This window comes from Cokeromyces recurvatus (genome assembly GCF_025118155.1).
Source record: "Cokeromyces recurvatus strain NRRL 2243 chromosome Unknown BX663scaffold_40, whole genome shotgun sequence".
Taxonomy (NCBI): Eukaryota; Fungi; Mucoromycota; class Mucoromycetes; order Mucorales; family Mucoraceae; genus Cokeromyces; species Cokeromyces recurvatus.
Genome location: NW_026251426.1, coordinates 118462 through 139988, shown reverse-complemented (window position 1 = coordinate 139988; position 21527 = coordinate 118462). Strand labels below are relative to the sequence as shown.

Below are 21527 nucleotides of genomic sequence, written 5' to 3'. Positions count from 1 at the left end.
TGTACACTGCTCATACTATTCACTCCAATTCTTATCATTTTAAAAAGTCACGTCAATTTTTTTTTTCTTAAAAAAAAATAAAAAAAAAAAATAACTTTAAACATAATTTTTTCTTTAGTTGGCGTTCCTTTTATATTTGTATAAAGTTTCCATTTACCATGACAATATCAAATTTAAGGTACACACGTTAACTTCCCCTATAGCTCCTATATTTACTTTTTTAATAATAGCAATTATGAATTAAAACGAAAATTGAACATGGAAGAAAACCAAAACCTATTAAAGGAATTAGGTCTAACTTCATTAACAACTAGTGGTATAGCAGCTGTAAAACACACACACACACACACACACATATATATATATATATATATATATACAATACATATAATAACTTCATTTTTTTTTCTCTTTTAGGATATTCCTAAAGTTAACACTGAAGCGAATATGAAAAAAAGACGTTTAACATACAGACATCGAACACCAACACCAAAACAACCGACGCGATTGTCAAGAAGAATTCGAGGTGAAACACCAGAAGAAATTGTAAAAAATGAATACAAAGTATGATAAACAATCAAAATACTTATTTTTATTTTGAGTAGACGGAACTAAGTGCTATTGTTGATGACCATGATCGTATTCGACAATTAAGTGTACCAACTGCTACGGTCGAAGTAGCTGATATAGAACATTCTTTGCCTGATGAAATTTATGTCCCATTGACACTGAGAAGTATAGGAACAACAATATGGGAACTAGGAGAATTAAATACAGGGAAGGGACGTTCTAAATCATGGAGTAGTCGAGGTGTAAAGTGTTGATCTATGCAAGACGAGATATCTATAAACTAATGAGCTATTATTTCTTTATAGTGCAAATATAAACATCCTTATCCAATTGGTTATAGGGCAACTAAATCTCACTTTGGCAATGATTATGTAATGGGCATCTTATCACCACCTAATGAAGATAGTGGGCCAATATTTGAAGTACAACTAGCTGATAAAAATATAGGATGGAAGGGAAATACACCAACTGCTCCATGGACAGAAGCATGTCTTAAAAGTAAATCAAGCAATACACGAGTGAGCGGGCCCTTGGTAAAGTTTATTTAATACATATTCATATAAAATATTGAATTTTCCAATGTATGTTAACTAGCATCCTATTTTGTTAGTTTTTTGGATTTTCAGATCCCCTTACAATGAAATTGATTGAAAAAATGAAAGGATATCAAGAAGCATCCTTATCTGAATAATATATACAGATATACATATACATTTATATATACACGCATACATATATATACATATTTACAGCATATATAAAGATAACTTGAGCATTACAATTTATATTATATTACTTATACCAACATCAAAATAAAATATATATGTATACAAAGAATCAAAATTAGAGTAGAGTAGAGTAGAGTAGAGTAGCTAGTTTTGCATAAAGTGATTTACTAAACAATGTACATTGCTTACATTAATATATTGTTTAGTTAATGAAATTTATGTAGAGAATGACCAAAGGTATTAATATTTTACCTATAATTATAATTTAATGGAAGGAAGCTCGCAATTTTAGCCAAAAAACCCAATAATATCTAACTTCTTGTATAATCTGTCGGTTTACTTATGAATATTGAGTTCAAACACTGCAAGTTTACTACTTGCTTTATTAATTTAAACTGTAAACTTTTTCTTTTCTCTTTTTTTTTTTTCTGGTCTTTATATCTTTCGTATCATGGTATTTAGACTTTGATACCCATTATAATAGTTTAGGTGACGATGGTTCCTCTTTAATCATATTATGGTTGTTGGAATCACTGACAGCCTAAAATTACACCACGAATTGTATGTTTAATAAAGAAAGCTTTTATACAAAAATAAACTTATATACATACTTGTTGTTGTCGTCTTCTTTTTCTAATTTCAGTATGAGTCTTATACGTTTCTTGCAACAATAGCTTAGCGCACCATTGTTGCCTACAGCGGTATATATTGATGCCTGATTCAGTAGCTTCCTCCTCCAATTTCAACTCGTAATAAAGTTGATCGTCATTTGCTACTTGACTCCATTTAGTTGCTTTAATACCATCATTGGCCATTTTATGTCTCATCTGCCTTGCCAAATGTCTTAAAACAAGACGCTTTATATTGATCTGCTCATCAGAGAGAACAGCATTTTGGCCGTACTGGTCTTTGTGTAGTGTCTGTAACAGTACATTAATTCTAGCTACTGTACCAGGATACTTACCATTAGTAACAGTACTAACAAGGTTAGCCTTTAGGTCTCTTGGACCTCTGCAATTGGGTTCAGCGATGACTTCAGCAACTTTATTTTTATGATTGACTAGATGATTAAAAAAAAAAGGTTATTTTATTAAAAAATGATATAAATAGAATAAAATAACAGACTTATTTACTTGCGTTCTGCTGCTCAAGAGAATATGAATGATTTTGATTTGAATTACACACAAATTGTTCACTTAATTGCTTTTGTAATTGACGTAGCAAGTCATTATGCTCGGCTAGTTGATTACTTAAAGTAAGGAGAACATTATAAATAGTAGTATTATCGATGTTACTACTACTACTACTATTGCTGATTTTGTTGGTGTTGTTACTACTGTTAATATTCATATTTTGTTGTGCTTATAAATATATAAAAGAAAAGAAAAAGAAAAGAAAAAACACATTATGCTTACCGTATAATTTATATTGCCTCTTTTGTAATAAATTATTTTCTTTACAACCAGTAAATATGTATTTCTACAAAGGTACCTTATGCCAATAAATTATAGAATATAAGTCGCGTTTCTTTGCGTAAACTATTGTCATATCTCAATATTTTTCCATCTTTTTTTTTCTTGCATTCGCATATAATTTATAATCATTATAATATCTTCTTATATATTAATACACGTATCTGCACTACAGTCAAAATCTACATTTATGGTATTTTGTCATTTAGACCTTAAACTCTCATATCGAAATTGGAAAAATTAAAGGGAGGGGGGATTTAGCCTTCCAAATATATAAAATGCATCAAGCATAATGGCACACAATTGAGGCTATTTTAAGAGAATGTTATTTTGCTAATGAGAGAGTCATATAATAAGTTTTCTTCCATTTTTCAACATGGTTTTTCTTTTTCTTTATTTCAAGCTAACTTGTTAAGTTTTTTTATTTACTTTTTTTTTTGAAATAAATGATGAATAGTTCTAAATATCTTTTTTCTAAAAGTAATGTGCTTTTTGAGCTTGGCTTTTAACCAATAATGTACGTACACTTTTGATATTTTTTTTTTATAAAGAAGCTTCAATAGCAAGTGGTTTAGGATCCATGCCAAAACTACTTTAATTTAGGGGGGTTATGACAATTTAGTTCATAAGGTGAACATTTTTTCGAGATAAGTGGTTTCCAAATAAACATATTCTTTATTTGCTGTTTTAAAGGCTGATTTTATTTCTTCCTTTCAAAATTCTTAATAATACAGCATTCTTGCCTAAATTGAATTAATGCATTACCTGAATTTCATTTATGATGTTTCTACATTTCGTTTACCACTCTATTATGTAATTGACACATTTTAAAGCTGAAAACGGTTCATGCAAGTCACAACGCCTTAAATCTTATTGAAATTTCATGTACACCCCCTTCACATTTCATAAATTTTCCCCCACACTTTTTTTTTTTTTTTTTTTTTTGCTACGAAAAAATGTCTATTGGTGCCATTGTAAGACAAGTTGCTCCCAATTCAATAAAAACATCTAATAATTCAAGACTACGATTAAGAAAGGCTGCTTTAACATTGGTAATTTTTTCTTTTTTTTTAAAAAGGTTTACTTACAAATTTAATGAAAGAAGTTAACAAATATATTTTTATAGACACCGGCAGCGGTATCTCGATTAAAAACATTAACTGAAGGGTCTACCCCTCGATATCTTCGAGTAGGAGTCAAACAAAAGGGTTGCTCAGGAAATGCATATGATTTACAATTTACAGATTCTAAAGGGAAATTCGATGAAATAGTTAATCAAGATGGTAAATGATGCAAATCGCAGTTTTTATTTGCTTATATTTTTTTTTCTTTTTCTTTTTCTTTTTTTTTTTGGTTTTTATTAATGTATGCTAATTGATAGGAGTTACAGTATTAGTTGATTCAAAAGCGCTTCTTACAGTGCTTGGTAGCGAAATGGATTATGTTCAAGATAAACTATCAGAGCATTTTGTATTTAATAATCCTAATGCGAAAGGTACTTGTGGTTGTGGAGAATCCTTTGCTATTTAGAAATGCTTTGTTTTTTTCCTATGACCTACATTATTTATATTTTTTGGAGAAATACCTAATCATACCTTTATATATATCTTATTGTTCTCCCTCCTTTCTTGTCGTATCGTAATAAACTATATTTATTTAAGGAAAACGATAATATTCATTTTTTTTTGGATTGAAATGATTGAATTAAAAGATTAACCTTAATTTCAGATAAACAAAAAAGGAAAAAAAAAAGAAACAGTAACAAGTTTATTAATTTAAAAGGATGAAAAATACGAATTGTCGATTTTATATCCATGATTGTTTAATATATAAGAGAGAGAGAGAGTGTGTGTGTGTGTGTGTGAATTAATATTGACTGTCAAGCTTATATATATTTTCCTTATTGACTTTTTAATATATACTATAAATAAAATGTGTTTGATCCATAAACAGGTAAATTCTTGTAGTATGACAATTCGTTTTCATTAGACTTGAGAGAAAAGAAAACAAATTACGTAAAAGTACACTTATACATGTCAAAGACTCTCTTCTAAACTAAGTAGTCTAATCAAAATAATATTTCGTTTTGAAACTGTTAAACCATCATATAATAAGGACTACTATAATTATTGAGTGCTATAAAATAATAATAAAGAAAATGTGTAATGTAATCCATTGATTCTACCTTGTGACTGATGAAGGATGTAGAGCTCATTTACAATAATAGAAATATCTCCAATTAATTATAAAAGAGCATAACAATCATTGTAATGCGTAGGCATTTGTTAAAAAGTTATGCATCATCGATGTTAGACTTGTGAAGGAAGAAAGAAAAAAAATAATAAATAGAAGAGAAGATTCTTTGAGGATTATATACATAAAACTATACAAGTCTGGTAATTCAATGTTTTTCTTTCAACAAGCATGCTTTATTAATGTCTCGTCCTATATTGGGAATATTTGATCCAGAGGATATGATAATAAACAATCTAAATAAGATACATCAAAAGATGAAGCTTTGATTCAGCTTAATTGAAAAATTAACATACACTTATTACCTGATACAGTTTGTTTTTTTCAGTTAGCGCAGTATCGTTTATATTTTTATAAAGTCTTAAATGTCGTATTCCTTAAGCTTATTAATGTTGTGGTTTACAGGTAAGAATATAATAAAATATAAATAGGAAATAAAATAAAACAGAGAGAAGAAATACGTTGAGACTTGTCAATAAGCTTTATTAAGATAAAGGTAAAAAAAAATGAATTAACTCAATTATACAAAATAAAGGTTAATAATGTAAGAGTATTTATATATTTTATGGATAAGGATGATAATTATAGTGTTGCGATTAAATACTTTTCTTATCTGTTTTTAAATAAACTATCCTTTTTATTCTGCTATTCTAAGGTTAAGCGCTCTTAAACATAATAGATTTATTCATAAAAAATCCTCCATGTTTCTTTTTTTTTTCTTTCTTTTTTTTTTTTTTTTTTTTTTTTTTGAGTTCTGTTGTATATATGATGATCTATTACATACTATTTTATAGTATTTAGATCAGAGTCATATGTGACCGAATGATACACTAACTTAAAAAAAAATTAGTTTCAATGTTTTCATTTTATAAGATTTAATGCGTCTATTATTGCTTGAAAAAAACGGACAAAAATCGTAGAGCTTATATATAATAATCCTTAATTAGTACAGTCTTTCCACCCTCGATTAGTCAGATTTTTAAACTTAGATGGGTCATTTTTTGAAATACGGTTGAATGATAAATTTATTAAGTGGTCATAATAAGCGCAATAGTTTAAATAACTGTATTGCCCAAACCAGTTCGCGAAGTTAAGAGTTAAAAAAAAATCTCCTAAGAGTCAAGAGGGAAAATAAAAAAAAAAGTATTGAAGAATAAAGAAAAAATAATAAGGAGGAAAGTAAAACGAAAGAAAGATAGATAAAAAGGAAAAAAATCCAGAAACAAGACAGAGACACTAACATGTTTATCATTGCAACCATTTCACCCAACTAGCACTGACATCAGTTGGAGGGGGAGGAAGATCTTCACTATGGAAAATATGATCAAATTCATGTAGGATCAGGCAAATTCCAGGCCAACGTACAGACCAGGAAGAGATAGATGAGACTTTTTTTTATTTTTTTTAGGAGTAATAAATTTAGTAAGAAAGAAAGAGGGTCTTTGATAGATCCAGGCATTTGTAAACGATGGTGTATGTGCAGGCATTCGGTAGCATGGACACGAAAATGATTAACTGCAGAGTGGAAGAGATAGGGATGAGGTTTTTCACCAGGGAGCCAACCAAGACACCAGCGGAGTGCCTGACTACGCTCCGTACGTGTTATTGGGAGCCATAAAATAGGGTCAGTTACCAAGGTTGGACGACAAGTAGAGGTCGTTTGGGCATTTGGACCATTACGGAGAGTGACATAACTTTCTTGTAGAAATTGTTATTTTAGCGATTTAAAAACACGTCTATCCAAAGTATCCAGCACAGGGTTACATTTTTGCCAAAGAGAGTTGGAGATTAATTTATACCATTGGGAGCGGCTTGTAAGTAAAATAATACGGTTAAACATTTTTATTTTTATTATTTTATAAATCAACATCTATAAAACAATCTATGAGCACATTGTGATATTTCTTTTAAAATATCAAATAAAAAATACTATAAAATAAAAAATAATATTAAGACAAAAGAAGTCAACGAGACCGAACAATAGCTTGAAAGTCAATGATTTTATTTTTTATGAATTTAAATTGATGGGATATGTATAAGAATTGTTAAAGAAGTCTAAGATAAGATGTAAATTAGAAAAGTGCTTGTTACTATCGAATAAGATATGCTATAGTTATTAAAGTGTTCGAAGTGTAATGGAACGTAATATTTTAAAGAAAAGTAAAATAAAAAAAAGAATTGAAAGTTAAAGATTATTTTATGTCTACACAACTGCTTGTATTTATATTAATGAATCCTGAATCAAAGAAATAAAAATAACCATCCAAGAACATGAGTCATGAAACAGTGTTATTATTCAGGTATACATCTTGTTGATTCAAGAAACTAATCTATGGATTATCTATTGGGTGTTATAATGATCTGATTAAGTTTTAAATAAAAAATTTATTGTTTAATCTGAGTATATGTTCCTGATATCTTTTATAGTTTTATTTTATTAGATCAAAGACGACCTGAATCCTTTTTCAAGGCTATAAAAATAAATATTTCAGAAATGTTATGATGTCTTATAATTGATACATCTAGACAATTGGATGTCAATAAGCTTTATATTATTTACAAGATATTATATACAGAGTTATATTTTATATTCAGGCTTATAGTTTATCCTGTATTATGTAATTCATCTGTTATTGTTATGATTGTAGTCGTATTTACAACAAAGTTAATAGAAATAAACTATCATTTATTTAAATAATAAAGAGTTTATTCGAATAAACTAGTGTATTGTACTTCACAGCATAATATCCATTCTACATTCAGTTTTGATAATAGTCATTGTTAGAGTATTCGAGCATTAAAAATAATTATATACATTGCATTATGTAATAATAAGAATTCAATAGGTTTATGACTGTTATAGTCAATTACATAATTATTTATACAAGTCATACGTATTATATATACATCCGTAACGTTGAATATTGTTATAGAGGGAATATTTACTGTAAATTAATATTAACGCGTTGCTTATCCCAAAGACAATAATCGTGTATATTTTTAATAACAGCAACAGCTCAGGCAGAAATATGCATACTACATGCAGATTTATTCGGAGACAATATTTGTGCATATTTGTGCATGAAGGCTTTATTATAGCAGTATTCATTTATCTAAATCACACTCTTATTAATATTACCTACCTTACAAAAACATATAAATACCACTCGTCATTTTTCCATATTATTTTCTGGGGGTACATTTTCTGTATTATTAATCTTGAATAAACTATACAAAGTTTTCTCAGACTTGTCTTTTCTTTTTTTTTCTCTTTCCTTATCTTTGTACGCAAAACAATATCATTACTGAAAAGCAAGTGGCTGAATCTCTTGCTGACGTCTTTAGTATTAATAATTCGTTTATCGAAATCAGTAATATCCCAATCTTCAACATCGACAGGTTGCCAGCATTTTAAATTACAAATTCAAAAGTTATAGAAAAATATAACAAAAAGAGATTACTCTGTTACTAAACACCCTTTTTGTCCGATCCTTGTATTTTTTCTAACTTATCAATAAAGCCGGACATGGTAAAGTGAAAGTGAAAAAGAGCGTAAGCTTATGTCTGATTTAAAAGGCTTGTGTGATGGTACAGTAAGGATCAAAACTGTTCAAATGTTTCCATTTTGTAACTTTGTAACCAAATTATATGCGATAATTGTATAGAAGGATGTAGTAAATTATATATTGTCTTAAAGAGAAAATTAATGGCATTCTAATACAAATGTTCATTAAAAAGTTAACAGTTTTTATTGCTTTAATATCAGTGTTTAAAAGTGCGGAGTCTATTTGAACAGTGTTTTGATAGCAAAAAGTTAAAGAAAGAGAAAAAGACAAAAGACAAGTCTGTGAAAACTTCGTGTAGTTTTTTTATTAAGAAAATAATACAAAAATTGTACGAGGAAAAATTATGTGAAAATGTAAAGGGTTATTTATATGTTTTTGCAAGGTAAGTGATATTAATAGAACTATGATTTGGATAAGCAAATATTGCTATAATAAAGCATTAGTCATAAATATTTTTTCCGAATAATTCTGCCTACAATAAAATCTATTTTTATTCTTTTCTGCCTGAGCTGTCGCTGTTACTAAAAATATTAAATTATTATTTCTGGGGTAAGCGACGCGTCAATATTAATTCACAGTGAATATGTCAGCTATAGCAACACCAATTATTTATATGCTACTATTATTATTATCCTATAAGATATTATTACATAACAATATTTATCTTTATAGCTATCTATATATAATATGTATGACTTATAAATAATTATGTAATTGAATATAACGGTCATAATCCTATTGAATTATTATTATTACATAATGTAATGTATATAATTATTTTTAATGCTCGAATACTCAAACAATGACTATTATCAAAACTGAGAGTAGAATGAATATTATGCTGTGAAGCGCGATATATTAGTTTAATTTGAATAACCTCTTTATTATGTAATAAATGATGGTTTATTTCTATTAACTTAATTATAAAGGCTACTACAATCACAACAAATTGTAGTTTAGGTAGACCAGGAGGAACAACAGCACGAATGGTAGGCATAGTATTAACAGCAGCAGGAGAACCAGTGGACATTTTATAAGAATTATGGGCTTGTTGGAAACGAGTTAATTTTTCCAAGAATTGGTAATAGGCTTCTGGGGAATCAGGAGCTTTTCTACATAAGGCAGTATAATTGGCGAAAAGAATGGTGCTTTTTTTTTCATTGCTTCTAATACGGCTTCAGCATTGGAAGCAGCTTCTTCAGGAATTGTATTAACAATTGGAAGATTATCTAGATCTTGATCCTTTTGAAGGTCCGTAGTCTCTTCAGAAAAGGGGTTACCAGTAGACTTAGAATTAGAATTGACTTCTTCACCAGCCACAGTAGAGTCTATTTCCATTTCTGAGGGCTTGTTCTCAGGAGATCTGAAGAGGTAAGGTCAGGATTCATAGTAACCATTGAATAAAATAAGAATTCAAACTATAAAAATGTGATGGAACGTAATATTTAAAAAAGAGAAAGAAGAGAGAAAGGGAACAAAAGGAAGTATAGTTTGAGACTGTTTTTATTCAATTAAAATAAAGAATAAGAATTGAAAGTTAAGGAAAAAGTTAAAGATTATTTTATGTCTACACAACTACTTGTATTTATAGTAATGAATCCTGAATCAAAGAAATAAAAAAGGTAAGTCATGAAACAGTGTCAGTATTCAGATATACATCTTGTTGATTCAAGAGACTGATTTCTATGGATTATCTATTGTTTGATCTGAGTGTATGCTCCTGATATTTTTTATAGTTTTATTTTATTGGATCAAAGACGACCTGAATCCTTTGTCAAGGCTATAAAAATAAATATTTAGAAATGATACAATGTCTTATACACTAACTCAAAAAATGGTTTCAATGTTTTCACTTTATGGAGTTTATGACGTCTATATTACTTAAAAAACGGACAAGAATTGTAGAGCGCATAGGTAATAATCTTTGACTAATAAGGCAATAATATACAAAAAAAGAACACAGTCACATGAGCTACTTTTGCGTAATCGCGGTTTTAAATGAGCGATCCGTTGAAATCATTTTTTGAATATAATATAATTTTTATTAATATTTTGTTTTTCTTCCTTTAGCTTTTATGAATGCTTCAATACGATTCGGCATACTATCAATGCGCTTAAGACGCATCTCTTTCGTTACTTTTTTGTGCCAAATATTGGCTACACGTTCCCATAATTCATGCATACTTTTAGGGGGTTCTTCAAAACTATATAATTCGCGTTTTAAAAAATACCAGAAATTTTCTATAGGATTCAAATCTGGTGAATATGCTGGCCAATTAAGTACTTCAACATGATAATCTTGAAGCCATTTGGTAGTCATTTTAGATGTATGCTTTGAATCATTATCATGTTGAAAAACAACATCCTCAATTTTAAGCCCATAATCTTTCAGTGTTTCGAGGAAATCGCCTTCAAGGATTTCACAATATAACTTGGAATCCATACCACCCTCAATTTTAGTGATAAAGCCGGGTCCTTGACTAGTAATACAACTCCAAAGAAATATACTTCCTCCGCCATGCTTGTATTTATAATTCAGATTATGGTCCCGCAGAGGCTCTCCTTTTTTGATCCAGGTCCATATCTTGCCATCGGACCCCAAACGATTCACTTTTGTTTCATCACTAAATACAACCCTTCTCCAGTCATGTACAGTCCAATTACGATACGTTTTTGCAAACTGAAGTCGTTCTTTTTTTCGCTCAGATGTCAATGGCACAGATGACGGTTTGACATCAGATTCGAAATTTCCATCTTTCAAGAGATTACGAATAGTTTGCGCACTTACTTTCTTACCTTCTCCTTGAAGTCTCCTAGCTGCTTGTGCTGCTGTAGTAAACTGACCAGTTGCAAACTTTCGTAATATTAATCTACCCTCATTAGTGCTGAATGTTCCATTACGACCATGATGGGCATTTCGAGTAATGCCGATCTCTTTCGAAATGCGACTAATTATTGCAACTGAGACACCTGTACGCTTACTAATGTCACTATATTGAACGCCATCACGAAGAAGACATTCAATGTTTTGCTTAATTTCAACAGAAATGGGCTTCATGTTTTTTTTATAGATTGCAATTCTTAATTGGAGAAAAATGAATAGATGAACAAACAATAAAATACCTACAGGGTCCCTCATGCTCATAGTAATTACTTTCTCAATAGCAGTCACATATACATAAAATCAGTAAATTTATGAGAAAAAAATAGAAAACTCAAAAAATGGTTTCAATGGGTGATCATTTTTTAAAGCCAGTAAGTTGACCGTATAGCACGTGACTATGAAGAAATTTCTACCAAAAATGGAAATATATGTGTACTATTACTGTGTTCAATTTTTAGCCGTTTCAGTTTAATGATGTGAAGAAAAAAGGAAAAAAGTGAATTTTTAAAAAACATTGAAACCATTTTTTGAGTTAGTGTAATTGATACATCTAGACAATTGGATATCAATAAGTTTTATATTATTTACAAGATATTATATACAGAGTTTTATTTTATATTCAGGCATATGGTTTATCCTGTATTATGTAATTCATTTACTATAATATTACTTATGATTATATCCAGAGCTTGTTCTATAACAGGCCCTATTTTGGCCATTTTTTGAAAGCTGATTACTCCATGAAAAATAATCATAAATAGTCCAAAAAAACTGCTCTGAGATGCTAAAAAATAGCTCTATCAACATGCCACGTTTCAAGCTCTGACAGTATCTCAGTCATGAGTAATGCTGGAGGACCCTATCTTTTGCTTTAGCCTAATAGGAATACTCTTATTGTTGCCAATAGCCTCTTTAATAGCTCTCATGAATTCTGCTCTTTGCTCAGGAGTACCGGCAGGCGAATCATCAAGTTGAATTTTACCATCATAACTGATGTTAACATTTTCAAAAATTCTTTCATCATTGGCAGCTACATCAGAATGTGTGAATTCACCACCAATTTTGTATGTTACTCCAGTTAAACCAATATTCATTTTTGGTAAAATATCAGTGCCCAACAAAATATCAAAGTCATATCCTTTGTTAAACTTCATCACATCTAATGAATGTTTGAAAGTAATACCATTTGTTTATTTAAAATTTAACAAATCGGTAGAACCAATACAAGAAACATTACTATTATTAGACAAGAAATTGTAGGTAGAGCCATTATTTAAATTATTTATTTTTAATTTGTTGTTTAAACTATTTATGTTTATGAAACTAGCTTCGATACCGGTGTCAACTAACCCGATGAGCTTTGTATTCTCTACCAAAATAGGCGTTAGTAAGTTGAATGAATTTTTATTCTTCACTTTACTCTCTAAGTTTTGTTTCTTGTTTGTGTACTTACAATCATAACTGATTTCCTCCATTTGGGAATCGATATCGGTGGAAACAGCCTCCTGGAAGTCTCGTTCAGCTTCAATTCGGGCCTTTTCTTCTAGCTCCAACTCAGAAGTCTCAACAGTTTCTGGGGTTTTCTTGGCAGCGAAGACCTTTTTGGGCTTATTGACCTTACAAACATGGTTCGGGCTCCATGGTTCTTCTTTGCATTTCCAGCATAAGTTATTTTGTTCTCCTGCTATCTTAGCATCCTTGTTTCTAGATGTCATAGTAGCGGCACGTTTATTCAAGGTGAAGCAATCCTTGGTGTCATGAGTACTGTTACGGCTATGATGAGTGCAAAAGAATGATTTGGTTTCCTTCATCTTCTTTGCCTTCTTGTGATATCTTTTGTTGTTCGAACGATGATAATCCATCTGTTTCCCCGAGAAAGCACTTCTTTTCTTGAGCATCTTCTCTCCACGAACACCATCTGTATTCCTCATGACATATTGGGTAGACTCTGCATAAGTTTGCGGGTCATCACCAAGAACATCTCTACCAATTTGTGTCATACGTTCGACGGTCCAACCAAAATCATCTCTGGCGTTTACCATCGGCATCCTAATCACAGTCTGTACCGGTCGTGTAAGTGATGCCAAGAACCTATCAGCAATACGTTCGTTATCCTTGGAAAGTCCAGCATAGAACACAGCTTGTAGAAACCTTCTAGAATAATCTAATAGAGGTTCTCCAGGGTTCATCTTCATTGTGAAGACCTTATCCGTGTATTAACGTATTGCATTTTTTAAACTATGACCATTCTTGAAAACTTTTCTGGCCTCCACCCATGAGTGAGCGTTCTTCATATTAGTCTCGTATCAAGCGTCTTCAGAGTTTGGTGGGCACAATGGGAAGAAAGTTCTTCAAACGAATTCTATCTGTCGACCAGATGATTCTATGACCTTTTCAAATGTTCTCAAGAAATGTTCAACTGACTCGAAAGCCTCTTCATTGGGAAAAGGTCTGACCAGACTAGTGGCGAGTTGGAACTTTGGTAAGTCCTTTCTACTAAGTGCAAGTCCTCCGGGAAGTGACATGCCTTCATTAACTCTTTGACGGGGATTAACCTCGTTCAAGGTCTCTTGATATTCCCTCAAACTTTTCATACTTTGTTTGATGAGTTTAATGGACCTGAGAGTGTTTTGAGTTGCAACCCCATCGTTCTTACTGCGGGCTTGTGCAAATTCTTGTAAACGAGTAGACATCTCTGCTCTTAACTGACGAAGATTGTCCCCCAACAATTGCTCATCTTGTCCTGCCTTTTCGGCGGCGAATGGCAACATGGAACCACCAATAGCAACACCCTAACCAGCATTATCTACCATCATGGAAGAACTATCCAAACCCGTAGTATTCGAGACCTCACCAGCAACCGAAGAAAGAGGAGTCCCATTTTCGAGGAGAGCATCCAAACCAGAATTCAACATAGAGTCAACAGTCAAACCAGAAGCAGAAGCACCAGAAGCACCAGAAGAGTTCATTATACAGTGACTCACAAAACCGGCCCAATGTTTTGCACTTTTCCCTTTGATGATATATTACTCATTATTGGGACAAGCTATATACACAATTCTTATATCATTATAATCGTTGAAAAGCTCTCTATGTAGATATAGTCTAAAGTGGAAATACTATTTAAAACTTAGAAAGAAATTAAAGTTTAAAATCATGATGTACATTGGGCCGGTTTTGTGAGTCACTACAGGATTTACAAAGTAGTACCACAATATGGTATTTAATTGTACCCAGCATATTATAATAGCGAAAACTGTGTACAGTGACCCCTATTAACTATAAGTAAGGTAAGTTTTGTAATTTTTCATTTTTTATTTATTACTTACATAAGCATTTTTATGCAAGTATGCGCGTATTATCTACTAAGACAAGAAACACAATTATTGCCAAGATTAATGCCGGAATTTCTGACCGACAAATTGCTGATGAAGTGAAGGTGGGTAGAGCAACTGTGTCTCGTATCAGAAAGGAGGTTTTTCCAGGACGTGGGACGCTAAAAGGAGGTAGACCTATTAAACTTACGGAGACTGAAAAGCACTATTGTGTTCATAAGGTCACTAGAGGAGGTCTAGACAACGCCGTACAAGTCCAAAAAGCACTCAAAGCAGAGCTAGACAAGTCTGTGTCCGCCGAAACAGTTCGACGGGCTTTAAAATCGGCTGGTCTCGGATCTATGGAGAAGGAGGCAAAGCCTGCACTCAGTCAAAAAAACATTAAAGAAAGACTCCGCTGGGCTAAAAAGTATAAAGACTATACGATCGACGATTGGAGAAGAGTTATATGGTCTGACGAGACGAAGATAAATCGTTTCAACTCAGACGGTCGTGTCTGGGCTTGGATTAGGGATGATGAACGCCTTCAACCTAGGCATGTCAAGCAGAATGTCAAGCATGGAGGTGGCTCCGTTATGATTTGGAGTTGTATAACTTGTGTTGGAGTAGGATGGATGTGTAAAATTGACTCTACGATGTATGGTCAGCTTTACATAGATATTTTGAAGGATGAACTTGAAAATACAATTAAAATGGTGTGTAAAGAAACAGGGTTGAAAAGAAATCAACTTGTTTTTCAGCAGGATAATGACTCTAAACGTAAGTCTTTACTTGCACGCGAGCATTTTAAAAGCCAGCAGTATGAGCTAATGGATTGGCCCTAACAATCTCCAGATCTTAATCCAATCGAAAATATGTGGGCTCTTCTGAAACGCAAGTTGAATGAATATGATACTCCACCTAAGGGCATTAGAGAGTTGTTCGAAAGAATCACCCATATATGGTACCACAAGATAACCATGGAGGATTGTTTAAAGGTTATAGACTCCATGCCAAACCGTTGCAAGGCAGTTATTAAAGCTAAAGGTCATTGGACTGATTATTAAATATAAAATTATTAGATTAAATAAAAATTAGCTTATGCTCACAAAACCGGCCCAATGTACATCATGATTTTAAACTTTAATTTCTTTCTGAGTTTTAAATAGTATTTCCATTTTAGACTATATATATAGAGAGAGCTTTTCAACGATTATAATGATATAAGAATTGTGTATGTAGCTTGTCCCAATAACGAGTAATACATCATTAAAGGGAAAAGTGCAAAACATTGGGCCGGTTTTGTGAGTCACTGTAGTAATGTTTGAAATGTTAGAGTAGTTCACAGAAAAAAGATGTTTTGATTAGCAAAAGATAATGGAAAAAGAATGAACAGAAGACAAGTCTGTGAAAACTTTGTATAGTTTATTAAAGATTATACAAAAACTGTACAGTGACTCACAAAAGTGTGGCAAAGTTTCAGAATTTTAGGTAATTTATGCAAATCGGCAATAACAACTCGTCTATTTATTAAGTAAAGTACAATATAGTATATATTAGCAGAAAGACAGAAGTCTCCTCTTTTTGATGATACTTATAGCATATATTCATTATATAATGTTTTTATTTGAAAAAATAATGTTAAAAGTTATATGTATAAAAATTTAATGCGAATAGTTTATTGAAAAATGAAATGAATAACGCATTTTTTATGTTTAGTACTTGATAGCACCACCTTTTGCTTTAATTACTGCTTCAACACGTCTTGGCATACTTTCTATGTGTTTTAAGCATAGTTCAGCTGTAACTTTATGGTACCAAACATCAGCAACTCGCTCCCATAACTCATCCATGTTTTTTGGTGGCCTATCATAGGCAGCAAGCCTGCACTTCAAATAAAACCAAAGGTTTTCAATTGGATTTAGATCAGGTGAGTATGATGACCATTCAAGGACATTTATTTTATTTCTTTTGAACCAGTTTCTTGTATATTTGGATGTATGCTTCGGATCATTGTCTTGTTGAAGGATCACATCTTTCTTACAAAGGCCATAATCCTTGAGCGTCTCCATAAAGTCACCTTTTAATATTTCACAATATAATTGCGAGTCCATTCCGCCCTCAATCTTGGCAATAAAATCAGGACCATGTTGCGATGTTGCGTGAAACAACTCCATAACATTAGGCTTCCACCCCCACCTTTGTACTTAAAGTTAACGTTATGGTCTTTTAGAGGTTCACCCTTTTTAACCCATGTCCATTGCTTTCCATCATGAACCCAAACGATTGATTTTTCTTTCGTCACTAAAGACGACCTTTTTCCAATCCTCAACCATCCAGTTTCTATGAGCTTTGGCCCATTTTAGACGATTTCGTCTACGCTCATTCGTCAATGGTAATGCAGATTTCTTAATCTTCGAATCAAGTCGGACGATTTTAGGAATCTGTGAATGGTTTGTGTGGAAATATCATACCCTTGACCATGTAAGTTCCGGGCAGCATCCACTGCAGTGATAAAATGACCAGTATAAAAAGATCGCGCAATCAATCTTCCAAGTAACGGGATAATCGTCTTTGGTCTACCTTCTTTTATGTTAATCTTCAACTTGATTTTATTTGGCAATTTGCTAATTGTCCTAGTTGACACCCCATTGCTGTAGAAATATCTCTATAAGACTTTTCAGCATTAAGTTTTGCTAAAATATCCATCTTTTTATCGTAAGAAATTGGTCTCATTCTAATGTATACAGTGACTCACAAAACTGTCCACGAATTTGCAAATTTTACATAATTAGTGACATTTATTAATTATGTTATATATCAACAGTATATAAAACTTATATTTCTAGAGAGCTTAAGACTCGGACATTTTATGTATAGAAAAGTTTACTAGAAAAAATTTATTAATTATTATTGAACCGGCTTTCAAATTATAGTATACAGCGTGAACAGTTTTGTGAGGCCCTAACGAAACTGCTAATTGTGAATAAGTTGAGGTTTCAGTACTTCGTCCAGTAACCTTTCGCCTTGATACACTCTTCTATACGACGTGGCATACTTTCAATAACCTTTCGGCATTCTTCTATAGTGATTACCTTATACCATATATGTACTACTCGTTCATATAGCTCATTCATGCCTTTTGGAGGCGTATCGTATTCATTTAGACGAATCTTTAATAAACACCACATGTTTCGATTGGATTCAAGTCAGGAGACTGTGCAGGCCAGTCCATAAGCTGATAATCTTGTCTATTGAGGTATTTTAGGACTACAGTTGATGTATGCTTTGAGTCATTATCTTGTTGGAAAATGATTTGGTCACGTCTGAGGTTCAATTGTTCACATGTATGCTGAATAGTATATGACAAATCTTCCTCCAAAATGCTTTTATAGACATAGCGGTCCATTATTCCTTCGATCTTGCAAATCTAACCTACACCTGCGTAGGTAATGGCACTCCAAAACATTAGATCGCCTCCACCATGCATTCGTGTTTGCTTGACATGCTGCGGCTGAAGCGTCTCACCGTCTCGTATCCATGCCCAGACACGTCCATCAGAATTAAACCTATTTATTTTTGTTTCATCAGACTATACTACACGCTTCCAATCGTCTATAGTCCAATTGCAATGCACAAGACACCATTCAAGCCTCCTTTTTGCATTTGTACCGCTTAGGGTAGGCTTCTTTTCCTTTTCGAAAGACCTCAAACCAGCTTCCTTTACGGCTCAACGAATAGTCTCAGCACTGACATCAATGTCACAATTCATTTTCAGTTGTTTTCGGACTCGAACCGCATTTTCTAGACGTCCTTTGGTTACTAAATGAACGCAATGCCTTTTATCTGCTAGAGTCAAGATACTATATCTTCCGCCTTTATTCTTAACTCTGTTAAAGCAATTTTGTCTTCCAATTTTGGATACTCCACCAAGACTAATTCCAACCCTTTTAGCTACTTCTCTTGTGCTGACTCCAGATCTCAAGAGAGAAATAACATTATCACGTTGATCTACAGGAATTGCAGCCATATTCAATAAACGTACCTATATATTGAAGTTAAAACCTAATAATAAAGAGTAAAAATGATACAAGAAGCTAAATGCTGGCTAAGTGGCAGTCCGATATATATCAAAAACCAAGTTGTGGTAACGACTTTTTAATTTTTTAAAATACGGCCACAAAAGTGTTTACACGGACATGTTAATTTAAAAGCCAGATTCTAGATTCCTTAGTCCTCCAGTTAAAATAGTATGATTATATACAAACTAAGCAGATTTGAAGCTTTCGATTGGTATGTTATATGTGAATTTACTGTTTTAACTTCAAATGTCAATTTTTGCATATCTATAAAATTTCGGAGAGTGTGAACAGTTTTGTGAGTCACTGTATTTCAAGGAGCTCATCCACCATAGGTCGAAGGAAATGGTTAATTTCCGAAAGAGCAGCTTCACGAGGACAGGCATCAAGCCAACAAGAATCATATTTTGTTTTTTAAACCTCTCGTTACGAGGAAGGTTATTAATGATCAAATATATGGCACCTACGTGATATTTCATTCCTTGAGTTGGAGTAAACCAGTCAACATTTAAACTTAACATTAATGAACCTTCTTTTTGAAGAAATGGTTCGTCTTCATCATCCTTCTTGAATTCCTTAAAAAATCGACCATCGAAGATATCAAACATCATTCCAGGCATTACAGTTTTACTTCTCCATTCTTCAATTTTTTGCTCAAAAGTAGGGCGCATGAAAAACTTCATCAAAGTTGCCTTTACTGAGTTGTACGCATAACGTTTGATTGGTTTGACCGAATCGTTGCTAGCATTTTTAACTACTAATGGATGATTGCATCGTGCTCTCATTCCATTAGCATACGAGGGAAGTGTTCTATTACTGCATTTTTTAATTGTATTCGAATTATCGATAACTTCCTCGTATACATAAATTGCATTGCACTTCTCACAAACAATATATTTTTTGATATCTATTATAATGAGAAATTAGTATTAGTAAAAAAAAATAAATAAATAAATAAATAAAATAAATACCCTTGCTAGCATAATTAGCAGAAATTTTAGATTTAATTGTTTGGAGTTTAGAGGGGAATGCATAATTAATTCCAAGTAGAAAAAGTATAGCATTCATGAACTTGAACAAGCTTTCTGTAGCCGTAATGGTTAAATTATTGGCTTGGAAGAATGTCAAGAAAATCATAATGAAGTAAGGTAAAGCTTCATTTTCACTAATGTTGAATAACTTTGTATCGTTAGTTGCAAAGTTATCATTAGCTTCATCTATATATGAAATAAATAAAAAAGTTAGCATAAATAATTTATATAAAGATTATCATAGCAATATTATTTTTTAAAAGGTAATACATACATTCAACTACATCTTCTTCTCCTTCTAGATAATCCATATCCTCTAATTCAATAGCATCAATGGCATTGTTATCTTCAAAAATTAGATCATCATTTGCATCATAAACATCTTTAACACGATAACAAAAAAAAAAGTTAGCATTATTGCATTTATTAATTATAACATTTGAAATGCATAGTTTTTATTTACTTTGTTCAATTGCATTTGCATCTGCAAGACCTTCATCAATTTCTTGATGTATACGGGCTGTATGTCTGTGGACAACCCTATATCCCAACTCACTTTGAGAGCAAGTTGAGCATTTGCATTCTCTTTGGTCTTTGTTTAATTGAATGGACATGTTGCAATGAAGTTATAATTTAATTTGAATTGTTAATAATCAATATAAGATAATAAAAAAAGAAGAAAATAATTTTATTACAGACGATTAAATTTATTGCTGTATTTTAAACTTAAAAAATTGAGTTTCTTTTTACTCATTCTTCAGAAAAAAAAAAAAAAAAACTAACAATCAAGAGAAGATGCATCTTACATTTGAAAAATAATAAATAGTTTTATTATTTTTAATTGTTTTAACAAGTGTATATTTTAATTTTTACATCTACATTCAAGCTGATTTTGGAATGACAATTAGACATTTTGACATTATGTTCAACTACGACAAATTAATCTTACTAGATAAAGTAATTTATTGTAAAGTAATAATATAAGTTTTATTTTAACAATTGACATTATACATAACTCATTACTGTACATGTTGAATTTTTATTATTTTTTTAATAAATTTTTTTTGAAAATGTTAAATAATTTGACCTTTTCTTAAAAAAAAGACTTACTTTGACTTTACATTTTAAACATTCATCTTGAATGAATTATTGCTACAATTATCTTTTTTCAACTTCTTTTGAATTCAGAATATAACACAGCTAACACACGCTTATATTTGATGACTTATTCAAAAAAATAAAAAAAAAATATTTTTGTCCAATGAAATTTAAAGAAAAAAAAATGTCGGGATTCTAAATTTATTTTCTAGTAAAGAAGACTATACCCAAAAATTTGTTATATTTTTTAATCATTAAACAAATCTTTAAATGCTAATATCTCTATCAATTCTTAACCAAATAAAAAAAATTAACATATTCAAAATGAGCAAATTTTTCTCTTTCATTTGGTATAAAAAAATTTTTAATCTTCCAAAATTTCAAAATTTTTTGTGAAATGTCTAATTTCACAATTGTGAAATGGTCTAATTTCACAAAATTTCACAATTGTGAAATTAGACTTTATCTGCAGTGAAATTTGATATATAAGAACGTCCTTTTTTACGCGCGACCTTACTCGGTTCTTAACCTC

The 21527-nt window shown here is 31.4% G+C and overlaps 4 protein-coding genes across 4 annotated transcripts; 2 read left to right on the top strand and 2 right to left on the bottom strand.

The window, feature by feature from the left end:
* Positions 1-119: 119 nt before the first annotated feature.
* On the top strand, positions 120-1411 carry BX663DRAFT_524909 (uncharacterized protein; the record flags this gene model as incomplete). The annotated part of the gene is made up of 6 exons (XM_051529693.1): positions 120-178; positions 231-327; positions 418-546; positions 606-812; positions 876-1103; positions 1181-1411. Coding segments are annotated over exons 1-6 (758 nt in total), but the record flags the coding sequence as incomplete, so codon positions are not given.
* Positions 1412-1415: 4 nt separating this feature from the next.
* BX663DRAFT_259618 (uncharacterized protein) lies at positions 1416-2682 on the bottom strand. The gene is made up of 5 exons (XM_051521900.1): positions 2432-2682; positions 2282-2358; positions 1910-2218; positions 1551-1839; positions 1416-1482 (listed from the first exon to the last, which is right to left on the bottom strand). Exons 1-4 carry the CDS (start codon positions 2646-2648, stop codon positions 1774-1776), a joined length of 669 nt encoding a protein of 222 aa, XP_051378467.1. The 5' UTR covers positions 2649-2682; the 3' UTR covers positions 1416-1482; positions 1551-1773.
* A 1011-nt stretch (positions 2683-3693) lies between these two features.
* BX663DRAFT_524898 (uncharacterized protein) lies at positions 3694-4610 on the top strand. The gene is made up of 3 exons (XM_051529692.1): positions 3694-3822; positions 3897-4053; positions 4152-4610. Exons 1-3 carry the CDS (start codon positions 3727-3729, stop codon positions 4298-4300), a joined length of 402 nt encoding a protein of 133 aa, XP_051378466.1. The 5' UTR covers positions 3694-3726; the 3' UTR covers positions 4301-4610.
* Positions 4611-13824: 9214 nt separating this feature from the next.
* Positions 13825-14442, bottom strand: BX663DRAFT_555839 (uncharacterized protein; the record flags this gene model as incomplete). The annotated part of the gene is made up of 2 exons (XM_051531665.1): positions 13825-14265; positions 14323-14442. 2 exons carry the CDS (start codon positions 14440-14442, stop codon positions 13825-13827), a joined length of 561 nt encoding a protein of 186 aa, XP_051378465.1.
* Positions 14443-21527: the final 7085 nt, after the last annotated feature.